Source organism: Microcaecilia unicolor, chromosome 2 (assembly GCF_901765095.1).
Source record: "Microcaecilia unicolor chromosome 2, aMicUni1.1, whole genome shotgun sequence".
In the NCBI taxonomy this organism is placed as follows: Eukaryota; Metazoa; Chordata; class Amphibia; order Gymnophiona; family Siphonopidae; genus Microcaecilia; species Microcaecilia unicolor.
Genome location: NC_044032.1, coordinates 512,965,575 through 512,983,576, shown reverse-complemented (window position 1 = coordinate 512,983,576; position 18,002 = coordinate 512,965,575). Strand labels below are relative to the sequence as shown.

Genomic DNA, 18,002 nt, shown 5'->3' with positions numbered 1-18,002 from the left:
CGATTGTCCGGCAGGAACACTCTGCCTACTTGGGTGTCGAATCGAACTCCCAGATACTCCAGGGACTGAGTTGGGCGCAGCTGGCTTTTCTCCCAGTTGATGATCCACCCCAGGGAGCTCAAAAGAGCAACCACCCGGTTCACAGCTTTGCCGCACTCTGCATAAGAGGGGGCTCGGATCAACCAGTCGTCCAGATAAGGATGGACTTGCACTCCTTCCTTCCTCAGGAAGGCCGCGATGACCACCATTACTTTGGAGAAGGTCCGCGGAGCAGTAGCCAACCCGAACGGGAGGGCTCTGAACTGGAAGTGTCGGCCCAGTACTGCAAAACGCAGAAAGCGTTGATGAGGAGGCCAGATGGGAATATGCAAGTACGCTTCCTTGATGTCCAAGGATGCCAGGAACTCTCCTGCCTTCACTATAACAGAGCGGAGGGTCTCCATGCGAAAGTGCCGAACTTTCAAGGCCCGATTGACCCCTTTGAGGTCGAGGATAGGCCGTACCGCACCTCCTTTCTTTGGTACCACAAAGTAAATGGAGTAACGTCCCTTGCCAAGCTGATTTTCTGGCACCGGAACGACCGCACCCAGGCGGATCAGATTGTCCAAGGTCTGCTGCACTGCCACAGCTTTGACCGGAGACTTGCAGGGAGAGAGTACAAACCCGTCTTTTAAGGGTCGGCAGAACTCTAGCTTGTAGCCGTCTCTGATGACTTCTAGCACCCAAGCGTCTGAAGTTACTCTGGTCCACTCGCCCAGAAACGAGGACAGGCGTCCTCCAATCTGCACTGGGCCATGGACCAAGACCCCGTCATTGGGTACAAGACCCTGGGGGAGGACCGGAGGGCGTACCTCCGGGACGGCGGTCTCTGCGAAAGGAATGCTGCTTGGGGGAGAAGTTCCTTTTGAAGGAAGAGGGGGCAGAGGAGCCCGACTTGCCCGGGCGGTACCGACGGGCTTCCTGAAACCGTCCTCTGGAGATACCTGGGCGAGCACTGGCCCGAGCCCTGACCTCTGGTAACCTCTTGCCCTTAGACGTGCCGAGATCGGTCACGATTTTGTCCAGCTCGACCCCAAAGAGCAGCTTGCCTTTAAAAGGCAACTTAGCCAGGCGGGACTTAGAGGCGTGGTCCGCAGACCAATGTTTCAGCCAAAGCCAGCGCCGCGCAGAGACTGTCTGAGCCATACCTTTAGCCGAGGCTCTCAAGACATCATACAGTAAGTCTGCCAAATAAGCCAAGCCCAATTCCAGGGCCGGCCAGACAGCCCTCAAGGAAGGATCCAAGGGGGAAGCCCGCTGCACAATCGTCAGGCACGCCCTGGCCACGTAGGAGCCACAAACTGAGGCCTGCAAACTTAAGGCAGCCGCCTCGAAGGACGACCTTAAGGCCGCCTCCAATCTTCTGTCTTGGGCGTCCTTTAGGGCCGTGCCACCTTCCACCGGCAACGCCATTTTCTTAGTCACCGCAGTGATTAAAGAATCCACGGTAGGCCAAAGAAAGGCCTCATGTTCACCTTCAGGCAAAGGATAGAGGCGGGACTTAGCCCTAGCCACTTTGAGGCTCGCTTCCGGGACATCCCATTGAGCCGAAATTAAGGTGTGCATGGCATCATGCACGTGGAAGGTTCTAGGCGGGCGCTTCGTCCCCAGCATAATGGCGGAGCCAACAGGGGCTGAGGGAGAGACGTCCTCCGGAGAGGAAATCTTTAAAATGCTCATGGCCTGCATTAACAGGTTGGGCAAATCCTCTGAGCGAAAGATCCGTGCTGCAGAGGGGTCATCCGCTCCATCCGAGCGGGAATCCGTCTCCTCCAAGGAATCCCCAAAGGACCGTTGGGAGAACTCAGATACGCTGCCCTCATCTACATCAGAGGAAACAGCGTCCTCTAAGGCCTGGGAATCCACCCGAGGGCGTTTACTTCCGGGGGCCTCGACCCCTTTATCGGATAAAGGAGAAGGGGCAGCGTTCTGCATAAGGAAGGCCTGATGCAGCAGCAAAATAAACTCGGGGGAGAAACCCCCCAGACTGTGCACTTCAGCAGTCTGGGCCACAGCCTCAGACGCACCCTCAACCGGCGCTTGCAAGAGCGGGGGAGAAACATGCTGCGCGTCCAAGATGGCGTCCGGCGCGACACTCCGCGAAGGAGCCGCGCGGGAAGAACGGCGCTTAACTTTAGCCGCTTTTTTTTTGCCGTCGCCCAAATCAAGGGCGTCCATGGCATGAACGTCTCCCAGCTCAAGGGCGGCCCAAGAAGAAGCCGTCCGAGTAGAGTGGCCGGCCAAGATGGCGGAGGCGAGGAGCGGGGGATGGGCGTTTATGGCGGGAAAAACCGCCGCACCGGAGGAAGACCCGGGACACTGACCGGCCTCCGAACTGACACCCAACAAGGGCGAATCAGACTTTAATACCCCCGCATCCCCGCTAGTAACGCACACGCGGTCCGGGGAGCGATTCTTCGCGCCCTCGCCCTCCGACGCCATAGGCCACGTGGAGATCAATCGGGGAACCCCCTGCCCGCTATAAAAAAGGTAAAAATTACCTGCTTCACGCTCCGAGCTATAACGACCTGGTGTCCCAGTGAGTAGCTGCAATAAACGTTTAAATAAACGTTGAAATAAACGCCCTTAAGGACGTCCAAAATTTCTTTTTTTTTTTTTTAACGGAGCCAGCGGGAGGGGGGAGAAAAGGAGGGACCTGGCGCCACCAGGTTTGCACTTGCTCAAAAAGAGCCCTCAACCCCAGGCACTCAACAAAACCTAAAAATTAGGCTTGGAGGCCTAGCCAGAGCTGCTGCTGTGTGTGACCACCACCTGCTGAGATAGAGAACATACTGAGGAGTTTCCGGCAGCACATGACCACATATAGGGAGGCAAAAGTTTGCTCTCTATCTCCACCTGCTGGTAGATGGACACAACCCACCAGTCTATGGATTGATCAGCATGATGATATGGAAAATCAAAATTATCATGACATGATTGTCTACGATGAGAAACCATCAAAATATGGTGGCACTTATATAATAAATACAAGATGACAAGACTGACAGTATGCTCTTTTTTTTTTTTAAGTTAAGAACAGTTATATGTCTGTATTTACCAGGATAAGTAGAACAGAAGACAAAAGGTACAGTGACAAGTAATGTACAAGGGGATAAATATATTAAATAGTAACTGTGAAAAATCAAGCTACTATATATGTATGCAAGCTTTTTTAAATCATAATATATATGTTGTTAATTTTCTTGTTTATATATATATTTTTTTATTAAATTATATAATACAAAAACAAGCAAAGTACAATACTTGTCAAGATATTAAACAATTGCTGCCACTTATTTATAGGAAAAAGGAAAAACCCTAAAAAAGAAAAATACATACAGCAAGTTTCTAGAGTCCACACTAATAGGATTCAAAATATTCGATTATGGAGAATTTAAGGCAAAATTACAGGAAACATCACTAATTCAGAGGCTCTTATCTGTTACCCCTATATATTAACAAAAAGAGTTATGTCTAATATCTCCCTTATTCTGTTTAGCAGCCAGAAAAGCGGAGAGCTGTGAAGGCTCATAGAATACATACCTGCTTAACTGGTATTTTATAATACATTTGCAGGGGTACTTAAGGAAAAAAGTTCCACCTAACTGGATTACACCAGGTCTCATTAACAAAAATCTTTGTCTACGCTTTTGCGTTTCTTTAGTCACGTCAGGGAAGAGTTGAACCTTCAATCCAAGAAAGCTCTTTTCTCTGTTTTGGAAGAAAAGCCTCATTAACCAGTTCTTGTCCGGTGAAAGGGCCACCATAGCTATCAATGTAGATGGACTTATTGACTCACTATTTGAGGCCTATAACATCATTGAGACATCTAGAGCTGGTTTTTCCTGAGATACTTGGTTTTTTAAAGGTAAATAATATGTCTGTGTGAATGGCGGAATCATCTCTTCTGAAACTCCTAGTATCTCTTTAATATAGTTCCGGCGCATTTCTCTTGGTAAAACCCCAAATTGCTTAGGAAAATTCACAAATCGAATATTATTCCTAGTTACATTTTCCAGGAATTCTGTTCTCCTTCTACTTGTTTATATATTTTATCATGTACACACACATTTTACATATATATATATATATATATATTTATATATATATATATATATATATATATTGTATATTGGTTTTTTACGTATATTTATTTACTGGTTGTCATTACAATTTTTAGACTCCTGAGGCAGGCACTATTGCCGAAACACGGTGCCATGTCGAGTCAACTTCAATAAAGGACACATTTTTTATATTTCCTTCTCGTCTCCTTTAGTTTTTGGAAAAGTCTTGTTGATCATGCTACTTCCTTGCATCTGTATTGCTCTCAACATAGCGGATCCAGTTTCTCCACCCTGGTGGCTGATCCCTGTCTGATATATAAGCGGGCCTAACGTTGTGGCCCTGTAGTGGGTTGAAAGTATATCCGCCTATGGAATATCCCTTTGCTTTATAATCATATGGATCTGCATTGATTTAGGAGTCATTTATGTTATTTACATCATCATAGCTGTTCCTTTAATTCCCCAAGATCCTAAAGCAAGGATCTATTCCTCAGATATGTACTTGTTCCACAATAATTTTGCTTTTTCTTTGGAAGTCAGTGTTTTGCAGAATTCAAGAAAGTTTGAGACAGGGGTAAGGTTTACAAGACAGACATGAAAAAACTGGGTAGGGCCTTTTTAGACACTATCAACAGGGGTATCTGGACAAACTAACCTGGGTCAAGAAGTCCTTCATAGTACTTCATATCTAAATGACCTATTACCTCCCAAGATAAAATACAGCCTTCTCCAAACTACTCTGTTACCGTGGTTGATCAGTTTTAAAATGACAGCTGGGTTTAACCCAATATTATATCATGAATACAAACAAAAAAATATTCACATTGAACAATATAGTAAAAGACTCTAACTTTGAAAAAGAATTACCTGTAGAGCAAGACGATCTTCTGTAATATTTTTGCCTCTTCCAATATAAAGCTCTGTAAGTCCTGCAAATTTCTGAACATCTTCACTAAGAATAATTTGTTCAGGACTGTGAAAAGTTTGCTGAGCATTCTGCAAAATCTGTTAAATAGCACATATTTAGAATATACTTCATACATAATAAACTATGTATTTTCAGTATTAACGGAAGCATAATTGTTACCTTATCATCATCTTCTGATCCAGTATAGTTGGTGAGCACTTTAAATCTTTCTAATAAAGAATCAAATGGTAAATCTGCAATCAAGAATAATTAATTAAAGGATTGATCTACAAGTAAAGTTCTTTGAGAGTATAGCAATCTTATTCACAAAGATAGAAAGCCCTGGGCCTAGTATCATGGCCAATATTTCTTGAAACTCATAAACTCCAGAAGTTCAAATAGTCACCAAAAAAAGCAAATCCTCATGTAATTTACTTTTGATTTCAGAACTGTAACAAAGTAATTAACTGTAATAAGTTATCACCCAGTGAAAATAGTCCCCATTGAGCCTGATTATACCAGGTCTCCCTAAACCCACGTGGCCATATTCTGTAATCCATTTGGGTCTTTGTTCTGTGACCATGCAAAGACTCCTTTCAATCTGTATAGCTGCTAGAATTAATGGGCTGTTATATCTGGGATGATTCAGGAACCAAGCAGGAACACTATTAGTGCACACACATGTGCACACCATCAGTCGGTGACAGAGAGACCATATTCCCAATGTGTGCTTTGCGGAAATAAAATTGTAAAATTATGCAGTACACTTGATGGTAAGGGAAATGAGACTTGATATACTGCCTTTCTGAGGTTTTTGCAACTACATTCCAAGTGGTTTACATATATTCAGGTACTTATTTTGTAGCAGGGGCAATGGAGGTTTAAGTGACTTGCCCAGAGTCACAAGGAGCTGCAGTGGGAATTGAACTCAGTTCCCCAGGATCAAAGTCCACTGCACTAACCACTACGCTACTCCATCATAAGAACATAAGCATAGCCATACTGGGTCTGATCAATGGTATATAAAGCCCAGTATCCTGCTTCCAATATTGGCCAATCCAGGTCACAATTGTCAGAAACCCAATTAGTAGCAACATTCCATGCTACCAATCTCGGGGCAAGCAGTGGCTTCCCCCATGTCCATCTCGATAACAAACCATGGATTTTTCCTTCAGGAACTTGTGCAAACCTTTTTAAAACCCAGATACGCTAACTGCTATTACCACATCCTCCAGCAATGAGTTACAGATTTCCATGTAATTTCATTGAGAATACTTTTTGAAAGAGTGAAAAATTGATTCACTTTTACCTGTTCTACACCACTATAGATTTTATAGACCTCAATCATATCCTGTCTCAGCAATCTCTTTTCCAAGCTGAGGAGCCCTAACCTCTTTAGCCTTTCCTCATATGGGAGGTGTTTGATCCCCTTTATCATTTTGGTTGCTCTTATTTGAACCTTTTCTAATGCCGTTATATCTTTTTTGAGATATGGCAATCAGAAATGAATGCAGTACTCATGGTGAGGTCACACCATGGAGCGATACAGAGGAATTAAAATATATATTCTTGGTTTTATTTTGCATCCCTTTCCTAATAATTCCTAGCATTCTGTTTGCTTTTATGGCCACCACTGCACACTGGGCAGAAGATTTCAGCGTTTTGTCTACAATGACACGTAGATCTTTTTCTTGAGTGCTGACTCCTAAGGTGGACCTTAGCATCAGGTAACTATGATTCAGATTATTCTTCCCAATGTGCATCACTTGTCCACATTAAATTTCATCCTCCATTCGGATGGCTGGTCTTCAGTTTCCTAAGGTCTTCCTGCAATTTTTGTGTTTTGACAACTTTGAATAGTTTTGTGTCATCTGCAAACTTAGGGGGTCTTTTACTAAAGCTTAGCTCGAGTTATCTGCAGCAGGGACCATAGGAATAAAATGGGCCCTGCTGCAGATAACTTGAGCTAAGCTTTACCTCACTTGTCATTCTGTTGGTCAGATCATTTACAAATATGTTAAATAGCAGCACCGATCCCAGTACAGATCCTTGCAGAACTCCATTATTCACCCTCCTCCATTGAGAAATATGGCCATTTAACTCTACCCTCTGTTTTCTGTCCTATAACAAATTCTTAATTCACAGAAGGATATTGCCTCTTACCCCATGACTTTTTCATTTTCTCAGGAGTCTCTCATGAGCATAGGCGCCCGGTATAAGAGGCTTGGACAGGCTAAGCCTCCCCTACTGTGCTCTGAGGGGTTTAAATTGTTGATTTACCTCCATCCTCACAGCAGGAGCTGCAGTGAAAGCCCTCTAGCCTTGTCCTGTTGTAGAAATTGGTTTATGGTTTGTTTACCTTACTGCTGGGAGAGCGGGGGAGGGGGGGTTGGCTGGAGGTGTCCTGGGTTGCCAGGGAGATATTTAACGAGGATGACTTCCTGACCTGCACTGAGAACAGATAGCAGCAGATACTGGGCCAGAATGATCAGAAAAAGTCACCAAAGGTAGAAAAGATCATTTTATTTTCATTATAGTGTTTGGAATATGTCCACTTTGAGAATCAGGTGCTCAACATTAAAAGTTTATATTTATTTACTTATTTATGGCATTTTATCCCACATTAAACATGAATTAGGGTGTTTTGTGGCTCTACATGAGAATTGTGATGATATGATCCCTTGTTTCATATTGTTGACGGTCTACATTTTCCAAATGGGTGGTATATTGGTGTATTAGGTTCTGCCCAGTGTAATATTTCTGGTACAGTAAGGTTCTGAGTGTGTTTTTGCACAAAGTTGTGCATAGTGTTTTGCAGTTGAGCGATTGTGGTTATATGCTTAGAGCAACCACTTTATTCTTTGACATATGATACATATCTAATATCTAAATTTAATAAAAGGTATTGTGACTTTTATTTTTATTTATTTATTTGTTCTGTGTGTTAGCAGACAATTATGGATTTAAGCTCCACCCCTGGCCCCACCCCTAACCCCCCCCCCTTTAGCCTCCCCAAACAGTTGGGCCACCGACCGCCTATGCTCATGTGGAACTTTGTCAAAAGCTTTATGAAAATCTACATACACTACATCAACCAGCTCACCTTTAGCCATGTGTATTCACACCTTCAAAGAATTGAAGCAAATTGGTGAAGCAAGACTTCCCTTGGCTGAACCCATGCTGACTGTCCCATTCTTCCGGGACATCTTGCAGTCTCATCCTGTATTTTTGAATCATCAACTCAGAATTGCATATTCTAGATGTCAGGATCTAAAGGAAATGCTAAGTCCAGCTGGTTTACGTATTTGTAAATCTGCACTGCATCTGACTCTTTTTTTTCTGGACATGTGAAATGTGGGAGTTGCATTAATTGCGACATGACATTGGAATGCACTGATTTTACAAATCCTGAGGATGGTAAAATATACAAATTAAGATCTAACACTAACTGTAAAACTGGCCACGTTGTGTATGCATTAAAATGTCCCTGCAATAGACTATAAGTGAGATAAAACGGGCGTAAGCTCTCAACTTGTTTGAGTGAACACCGATCTTGTATTATATATAACAAGTTTCTCCGAGGACAAGCAGGCTGCTTGTTCTCACTGATGGGTGACATCCAACAGCAGCCCAGGATCGGAATTCTTCCCTAGCAACAAAAGTTTGCTAGCCTCGCGCTCCCGTGCGCACCGCGCATGCGCGGCCGTCTTCCCGCCCGAATGCGAGTGTGTTCGCCAGTCTCTTTTTTTCCGTGGTTCGGGAACGCTGCTTTGCCGCTTCTCTGCCCAGGATCCCTCAAAGCGCTTTTTTGTTGTTTTACTTCGCCGTTTTCGGCATTTTTTTCTTTTAGAGTCTTTGACTCTTCTTTTTCTTCTTTCTAAAAAAAAAAAAAAAAGTTTCCTTTCTTTTTCCTTAGTGTTTTTTCTTCAGTTTTCTTTTTTTTTCGCTTAGCGGCCATTTTGGACCGCCTGTGCGGTTTTTCTCTTTTTTGGTGTCTTGTCTCTTGGCACCATCGCGTTCAACCTCGCCGGCGCAATTTTTCCGCCCATGTCATCAAAGCCTACCAGCGGCTTCAAGAGGTGCACGCGGTGCAAGCAGACCATCTCCCTCACTGATAGACACGCTTCGTGTCTTCGGTGCCTAGGTGAGACTCATCGACCTGACGCCTGTCTTCAGTGTCTACAATTGAAGAAGAGGACTCAGGCGATTCGTTTGGCTCAGTGGAACGTCTTGTTTGGAGCCCGGTCCTTCGACGTCGGGGGAGCCAGCGGTACCGAGGTCATCGCAGGTATCGATGTCGGCATCGGAGGGTGCACCGATCTCCGGAGTGCAGGTAATGGCTGTCCAGAGATGCCATGCTGGCAGCAGTGCGCCATCGAGTGGGTCTCCACCTGCCTCGAGGGCTTCTGTTGCGCAGGCCCCCTGGGACCGACCTTCTTCGGACCCGGCCCCAAGGAGACGTTTGGATTCGACGTCCTCCTCTTCGATACCGTGCTTCGAGCTAAGGCGAAGAGGCATCGGCATCGGTCACAGTCCCGACACGGTACCGAGAGCTCCGGGGTGCCTAAAGAGTCTGCACCCGAGAAGCGCCAACGCCGGGAGGACCGCTCGCCCTCTATTCAGGAGGTGTCGGTACGCTCTATTCCGGACAGCCCGGTACCACCTCCGCACTCCAGGCAGGTTCTTACATCTATGCCTGTACCGGAGCCTTTGCCTTTTTCTACAGCCACGCTGAATGAGAGCCTCCGAGCCATTCTCCTTGAGGTTCTGGGAGAACTGTTGCGCTCATCTCCGGTACCTTCGGTGCTTGCGCCGCCGGTACCATCTGTATCGATGCCGTCGGTGCTTGCGCCGCCGGTATCGTCGAGGGAAGCGGCGGCTGGTTCATCGCCTGTGGTGCGGCCTCCGACTCCGGTACCGCTTGCGGTGCCGGGGACGAGTGCCACCCAGGCTGATTCTCCGCCGTCGTCGATGGAGGGAGCTTCATCGCCTCCGGCATGGGAGTCATCCTCTCGATGACACCACGATGGACGTCGGTCCTCGGAGTCGAGACGGACCCGGCTTCAGACTGAAGTTCATGAGCTCATGTCTGAATCCGAGGTGGAGGGCTCGTGGGAGGCGGAGGCAGATACCAGGTACTTCTCAGACGAGGAGTCCTATGGTCTGCCCTCTGATCCTACTCCCTCGCCTCAAAGGAAGCTTTCTCCCCCGGAGAGCCTTTCCTTTTCCTCTTTTGTCAGGGAAATGTCTACGGCCATTCCCTTCCCGGTGGAGACTGTGGATGAGCCCAGGGCTGAGATGTTCGAGGTCCTGGACTATCCATCCCCTCCTAAGGAATCGTCCACTGTTCCTCTTTATAATGTCCTTAAGCAGACATTGTTGACGAACTGGGCGCATCCATTAACTAACGCCCACATTCCTAAAAAGATTGAGTCCCAGTACCGAATCCACGGGGATCCGGAGTTGATGAAGACCCAATTACCTCATGACTCTGGAGTTGTGGATTTGGCCCTTAAGAAGGCCAAAAGTTCTAGGGATTACACTAGCGCCCCCTGGGCGTGAATCTAGGACTATGGATTCTTTTGGGAGGAAGGCCAATCATAATGCTATGCTCGTGTCCAAAATTCAGTCCTACCAGCTCTACACGAGCATTCATTTGCGGAATAATGTACGGCAGTTGGCAGATTTGGTTGATCAGCTCCCGCAGGAGCAGGCCAAGCCATTTCAGGAGGTGGTCAGGCAGCTGAAGGCGTGTCGTAAATTCCTGTCCAGGGGTGCTTACGATACTTTTGATGTCGCATCCAGGGCTGCCGTTCAAGGTATAGTGATGCGCAGACTCGCCTGGCTGCGTGCCGCTGACCTAGACGGTAGAGTCCAAAAAAGTTACGGATGCTCCTTGCCGGGGGGATAATATTTTTGGTGAGCGAGTCGAACAGGTGGTGGATCAGCTCCACCAGCGGGATACCGCTTACGACAAGCTCTCCCACCGGGCGCCTTCAGCATCTACCTCTACAGGTAGACGGTTTTTCAGGGGAAGGAGGACTGCTCCCTACGCTTTTAATAAGCGCAGGTACAATCCACCTTCTCAACAGCCTACTCAAAAAGTACAAAGACTAGGGGACACTCAATTAAATTACATTGAAATACTTTTAAAACAAATAGGAGGAAATATTTTTTCATGCAAAAGAATAGTTAAGCTCTAGAACTCATTTCCAGAGGATGTGTTAACAGCGGTTAGCGTATCTGGGTAAAAAAAAAAGGTTTGGACAAATTCCTGGAGGAAAAGTCTATAGTTCACTATTGAGATAGCCATGGGGGAAGCCACTGCTTGCCCTGGATTTCGTAGCATGGCATGTTGTTGCTATTTGGGTTTCTGCCAGGTACTTGTGACCTGGATTGGCCACTGCTGGAAGCAGGATACTGAGCTAGATGAACCATTGGTCTAACCAAGTATGGATATTCTTATGTTCTTAAAGACTGGGTTAACACAGTCAGTGTGGCCACATTCCCCTGAGACACTTAGTATGTATCGGAAGCAAGGTCTCCGCTTCTTGAAGACTGTTGGACCCAGTGCGTTTTTTTCTAGCAAAAAAGGTACCGGTACTCAAATGCTAGGCCACCCTTCAGAGGTGGGGTGATCACTGAGGGATTCATCCCACAAATAGCCAGGCCCCCTGCAACCAGTCAGAGAATCTATGACAAGACAGAATTGGTGTGTAGAGCCTGAGCTCTCTCATTAAAACTTGGGGTCCATGGGTCAATTTTAGCAGACAATGGAAAAGGTGCCGGTACTCATTACCCCCAAGTACCCCCTCAAACAAAGCCCTGGTTGGACCCCTAAAGTTAAAGAAGATGAGCAGTTCTCATGACGAGGGTGCTTCTAGGGCACTGGAGATCTTGGTTCCTTGATGATCTCAACACCATGCCTTGGAGAGGATTGATGTTGGTGCGCCTTGGCTTCTTTGTCCCTTGGTGCTGAAGAGGTCAAGGATGAGTACTTCTTTCTCTGGAGGGGAGTGAGGATGATCAACCCCAATAGCTTCTATCAACACTCAGTTTTGAGGGTGATGTAATGTAACTCCATTGCCAATGTGAATGGACCAGTCTTCAGTGCACCAAAAATACATTCATTCTGTTTCTCTTGACCTTGGACTTCCCTCATTGACAGTGGTGATCACAGGAGACAAGAAGAGGAATCATTATGGGGTCCCAGGCATTGCAGACACCAGTAGTGAGTATCCGTAATGGATATGGTCCTGTTACACTTGGAGCACTTCTTAAAGCCATAGGGAGCTTTTTTTTTGGACATATATGGAAAAATGACCATAGCAACATCAAACAACTCAATGGTGAAAAATGTACCCATCCGGGTGCCTGAGACCTAAGAAAACAAGAGTGGTCAGCATAAAGGAAAGGAAACTTTAAATTGTTACCAGTTGCATTGTGAATATAATACAAGATGTTGATATTGATTTATCAAGTATTACATCAGACAGTGCCTTGGTATTTATCACAGATGGTGCAGTTATATTGCCCTTTACATCAGTTGAGATGTGAAGCAACTTTAAGTACTTTCAATTATGTGGAAACAAAAGTGAGTGCTTTTTCAGTAGCAGGTCCACTGCTATGGAACAAACTCTCTGGCCATATGCATTTTTGTCCCAATTTATTACAATTTAAGAAAGTTTGAAAATTTGTCTGTTTTTGCAAGCCTTTTCCAGTCTATGTAGCAGGCACCCATTAGTTTTAGAGTGCAGCTGTTGTATTTGGAGAATGTCAGGTTGATAGTCTGGTGGTATGTTTTATGTAGAATACTTGTTAAGTATGCCTTTTTTTAACATTGTGAGTCGCTTTTATTTTTAAGCAGGCTATTTTATAAATAAATAAATAAATAAGGAAATTGAGAGAAGTGAGAAAGATTCCCACACAATAGCAAGAGGACATGCATGCCGCTAGGGCAAACAAAAAAAAAAAAGCAGCAAAATCTGCACATAGGAAAAAATTTGATGTGAACTGAGGGGGAGCACTAAGATAATATGACCATTTAGTTCTGCAGAAAAATGGCAATTGCCTAGGTCCCATACAATAGTGGCAGGCAGGAAGATGCATGCATATGTGGTTCAATGTTCTAAAAAGTTGCTGTGAACAAGCAGGATCATATTCCCATGTGAACTCCATTGGATGATGTCACCTATATGTAAGACTAACTTAGCCTGCTTGTCCTCAGAAAAATATCTTTCCTCGACCTTGGAGTGGAGAGTAGCCTAATAGTTAATGTAGTAGCCTGAGAACCAGAGGGAAAAGGTATGATTCCCACTGCCCCAGGTACAAAAAAAACCAACAGATTGTGAGCCCACTAGGAACAGAAAAAGTACCTATATATAAATATGTAAACTGCTTTAATTGAAAGCAGGTAAACACAGCGAAGGTGACACAAAGGATTTTGCTTCAATATAGAAGTGCGCAAATAGTGTCTGTTACATTCTGCTCCTATTAGAAGTGCACGCTCCGGTATTCGTTACACCAGATACTTAATCATTTCTCTCAGACGCCATAGCATGCAGAGAAGTTCTACTGGTGCACTATACAGGGACTCCTGAGGCAGGCCCTCACAGTCGAAACACGATTCTTGTCAAGTCCATTACATATATTTTTTTGAATAAAACTTCTGATGTGAACTCCTTGAGTCCGTTGGACATTTTTTCTACATCATCCTTTGTGTCACCTTCGATGTGTTTGCCTGCTTGCATTGACCTGTGCGGAGGTTTTTTTTTTTATTCTTCTGTGCTTTATTCTTCTGTGCTTGTCAGCTGCTTTGAATGAACCGCAGAAAGGTGGTATGACAAATACCTTCCCCTTTCCTTTTTCCCTTTAAAACCATCTGTTGACCTTCCTTCCTTCTTCCTTTGCCAGATCCCCCACAACTCCAAATTAATCACAGACTAATCCAATCAGGGAACTAGATGAATTCCTAGATCACTTACATAACTGCCCTCATCTACCAGAACATTACAAAAAACTAACTAGACAATATTCAGTGGACAGCGTTATTTTCAGTGCTGACTGCTTGTAGCAGAGTTTCCTCTTTACTGTTCTATATCCCTTCCTCCATCTAGCTCCGGATGCCCTGGCGATTCCACTGACTTTATCATTCCTATGTGCTTACTCTCCAATTTTTCTCATTCTAAGAATTCTGCTTAACTTCTAGTGAGCTCAAACCACCATGACTCTCATAGCAGCCTATTGACCTCAACAAAAGTACTTTACAAATCCAGAGTCACACTATTTGAATACCGATATTCAGGGGTTTTTTTTGAACTTCTGTTTTGTAGTGCCAGATAATCAATCAGATTATCATATCATACCTAATATACTATAAAAAGAAACTTGTTATGTGCTCCAGAAAGATGACTTAAGAAAGCTAAAACAAAAATAGCATACCATCACTTATAGGTGATACCAGTACAAACAGTTGCAGTTGAAGTTCTTCAATTGTAAAATATTCCACTTTCATTTGAAAAACAGTTCCATATCTCAGATGGATGATGCACTTTGTTGTCGACTCAAAGGCTCCTTCTAGTGATTTCCTAATAAGAAACAGTTCAATCATCTACCGATAGGCAATTGCAATACTGTTAAAATTGACAATGTCCATTCTGTTCATTAAAGCACTACATTGTTAGTTCACAAAAGCTAGTGGAAACTACATTACAACCATGTATTACACTTAATTCTCTTTAATAATGCACAGTAATTCTGTATGCCTTTACCTTACCTAGCTTATGTGCCCCTGTTAATGTACCTGAAGATTTGCTGTTTGCTATAGTTTGCATTGTTTAACATTGTTTCTCGTTGTCACATGTTGTTACTCTCTTTATAACAAAACCAATAAAATATTTAAAGAGCAATCTGTTTAACTTAAACAGAAAAATCATCTTGATAGTGCTGAATATCAGGACTATGAGGGTAATTCTATATAAGGGGCACCTAGATTTAGATGCTAGAAAAGTGTCTATTTGAGGACTATTTCATAAAGAAAAGTAAGTGCCTACTTTTCCTTATGGGATACTAACATAAGTGTCCAAAAATATGCCTATATTTAAGGTGTAAATGCTTGTCCCTAGATTGCAAATAGATCATATATGGATTATAAAATGTTATGATCTCTAGTGTATAAGCTTGCACCACACCCACCCACACTCTGCCCAAATTCTACCCATGTGAACACCCACCTGCAAAGTATGCAACACCAGATATAAGCACATATTTACAGAATACCATTTAGCTGGAAACTGCTCCTTTACACACTTGTGTGTTCACATATACAAAAAAAATGACTAGAAGACCAGCTCCTTATAGATTACTACTATGTACATAACTGTTGGCCCAATACCTTGAAATATTTTCTGGCCCTTCTCCTAAATGCATAACTTTCATGATGTCCAGCCAAAAGTTATACATTGGCTGTTCTCAATTTTGGGGGAAAAAAGGACTTATGTTATCTTCAAAGTTTACTGTATAAATTCTTTTGAACATTGGCCTCTGAGCTACTAAATTTAAGCAGCAAAGCTTGGTGCCTATAGGGTCAAAGCCAATGTTTCCTATAAGGATTGGCCTGGTGTGTGCAAATTTTTTTTCGTGTGAGTTTTAAAAAACAACAATTTTTGAGCACCAGTATTAGCAACACATTTCTATATGTAGCACAAAAAAACAACACATTTTTGTGAGCAACCATGTAAAATGTATGAGCAATCACTCATGCGCTCCGCTTAGAGGGAGCATTGGTCGAAGCCTATGCCACCTTTTGTGAGCATATGTGTTGCCAATATGTTAGTTGCATACCATGAACCAAGCTAAAATGAGTTTTCTTCAGAACATTGTTTCTGGACATTCTTATGCTGCAATGAGAACTGATAATGCTGCTATAGTGCTGTCTTTTGTTTAAGACTGCTGACACCATGCATGTACAGATTTATGCAGGCTCTGCTATGGAGATCTTGAAGCAACTGTTTCCTCAAGAAAGCCTGTGTAACAGGTTCATCATTTCATAGAGCCTGTCTCTCCTCACCTGAATCTGCCATGAATGTGTTTGGATCATGACAGAAGGCTCGTGACTTGCTCAGCAGGTTATCAGTAAGCTCTGAAACTGGTCAGCCAGAGGGACCATTTTCAGAATCCTGCCTTCTGCATATGAGTCTGATAAGGATACAGAGGAAGTTTTAAAAATGACTGCAATGACAAAGGTGAGGCTTTTCCCTTTACTTCTTCACAGGATTTCCAGCCACCACCCAACACATACTACCATTGTCATACCTGGGCTCTAATTTGTCCTCATTGCCTGTCATTCTGGGGGTCTTCATACTGATTCAACCCAGCTCTCAATTTTGCTACATAATAGGTTAAAATCTGCTATAATTTGGGAAACTGTAAATAATTCTGCCTTGGACCTTAGAGTGAAGCCATCTACTCCAAACTACAATGAAGATTGATATTCTTTCTCCCAGGCATGAGAGCTATTTCCAAAAGATTATCTTAGAACTTTGGGGCTAGGTAGGGACATATACTGCCCCCCCTCCCCCCAATATTTAAATACTGTGTTCAGCGTTGAATTCAAACACTAACTGTGGCTTCTAAATGTATAGCTTGATATTCATCAAGATACCTATTTGGACAAATGTTATTGTGTATATATTTGTGTCTATCTTTAAAGTGTAAGTGATTCTCTATGGGGAGGAGTGTGTGAGAGAGTACTGGAGATAGAGGTAGGGTTATGGCAGCAGAATGTATGAGATGGATAGATAAAATAGAAGTGTGTGTGTGTGTGTGTGTCATATTGTCTTTATTGAAACTTGCAACAAGACAAACCAAGCATACAAACAAGCGATAAAACAAGCAATAAAACCCGCTAACTAATACATAAATAAAACCTTACTGGCCAATACCCCCGCCCCTCAACAAACCCTCCCACTCAGGGAGGCTGAAACGAAAAACCCCTCCAATGCCTTGCCCACTGTAGTCCAGAACAATGCTCCTTCTCCCTCACTGCCAGCTGCTGGACAAAATGTACCACATCCCCTGCCACCTCCTGTACAGACAGCCACTTCCGATATAATGAAGCTTGGCAGCGTGCCTGCCACAGGAAGTAACAAAGGGCTGCAGCGATGATATACAGTGTCTCCCTACACCACCCCTTTCCTTTTGGAAACCCTCCATAGGCCCATTCTGCATAAGATAGCTGGTGGAAGAAAGGAATCCCTAATTGGCGGGCTACTGCCTGACAGACTTGTTGATTGAACGGGCACTTGAGGAGGAAGTGGTCCATTGTTTCATCCTCCGTCACGCACTCCCCCCTCGGGCACTTACGATCATTGCTGTTTCTATTTTTCATGTTAGCTCGAACATAAAGCCGGCTGTGGAAAGTCAGCCAGGCCATGTCCGCAATCTTCCGGGGGAGGCGTGATGAATTGAGGAAAGCTAGACCTTCCTCCTGTAGTGGACCTGGGCAGTCCCTCAAGGCTAGACGTGTTGAAAAGTGTGTCTGAATAATGCGGTGTTGTAGCTGCCTCCTGTCCTCCTTCTGGATTTCCTGTACTGTGATACCCCATCTCTTCACCAATCTCAACAGAGGTGAGATGTACTGTGGCAAGTATCCCGCCTTCCCTCGCAGGGGCATTGCCTGACCTCCCCTCACCCAATCCCTCAAGTACCGCTGAAGCCAGGAGGCCATGCAGTCTGCCCAAGCCGGCCTCCCTTCCCGCAAGACCCCTCCCAGATTTTGTTGGAAAAAGAAACAACTAAAATGTACCACAGGGTTGACCATTCCCAACCCCCCCTCCCTTTTGGGCAAATAGGTCACCTCCCTCCGGATAATATTCATCCTGTTCCCCCATAGCTGTTGGAAAAACAAGCTGTATACTCTGGCATGTAACGATATAGGCAGTAAACAGACCTTGGATATGAACAGGAGAAGGGGTATCAGATAGGTCTTAATG

General features: G+C 44.3%; 1 protein-coding gene across 1 annotated transcript in view; it reads right to left on the bottom strand.

Annotated features, from left to right (window-relative positions):
• Window positions 1-18,002, bottom strand: part of LOC115461429 — a 453,017-nt gene that overhangs the window by 304,864 nt on the left and 130,151 nt on the right. The window contains exons 5-7 of the mRNA XM_030191224.1: window positions 14,452-14,597; window positions 5,191-5,264; window positions 4,971-5,108 (exon numbers count right to left, since the gene is read on the bottom strand). Of these exons, the coding sequence (XP_030047084.1) occupies window positions 4,971-5,108; window positions 5,191-5,264; window positions 14,452-14,597 (358 nt within the window). The remainder of the gene's footprint in view (window positions 1-4,970; window positions 5,109-5,190; window positions 5,265-14,451; window positions 14,598-18,002) is intronic.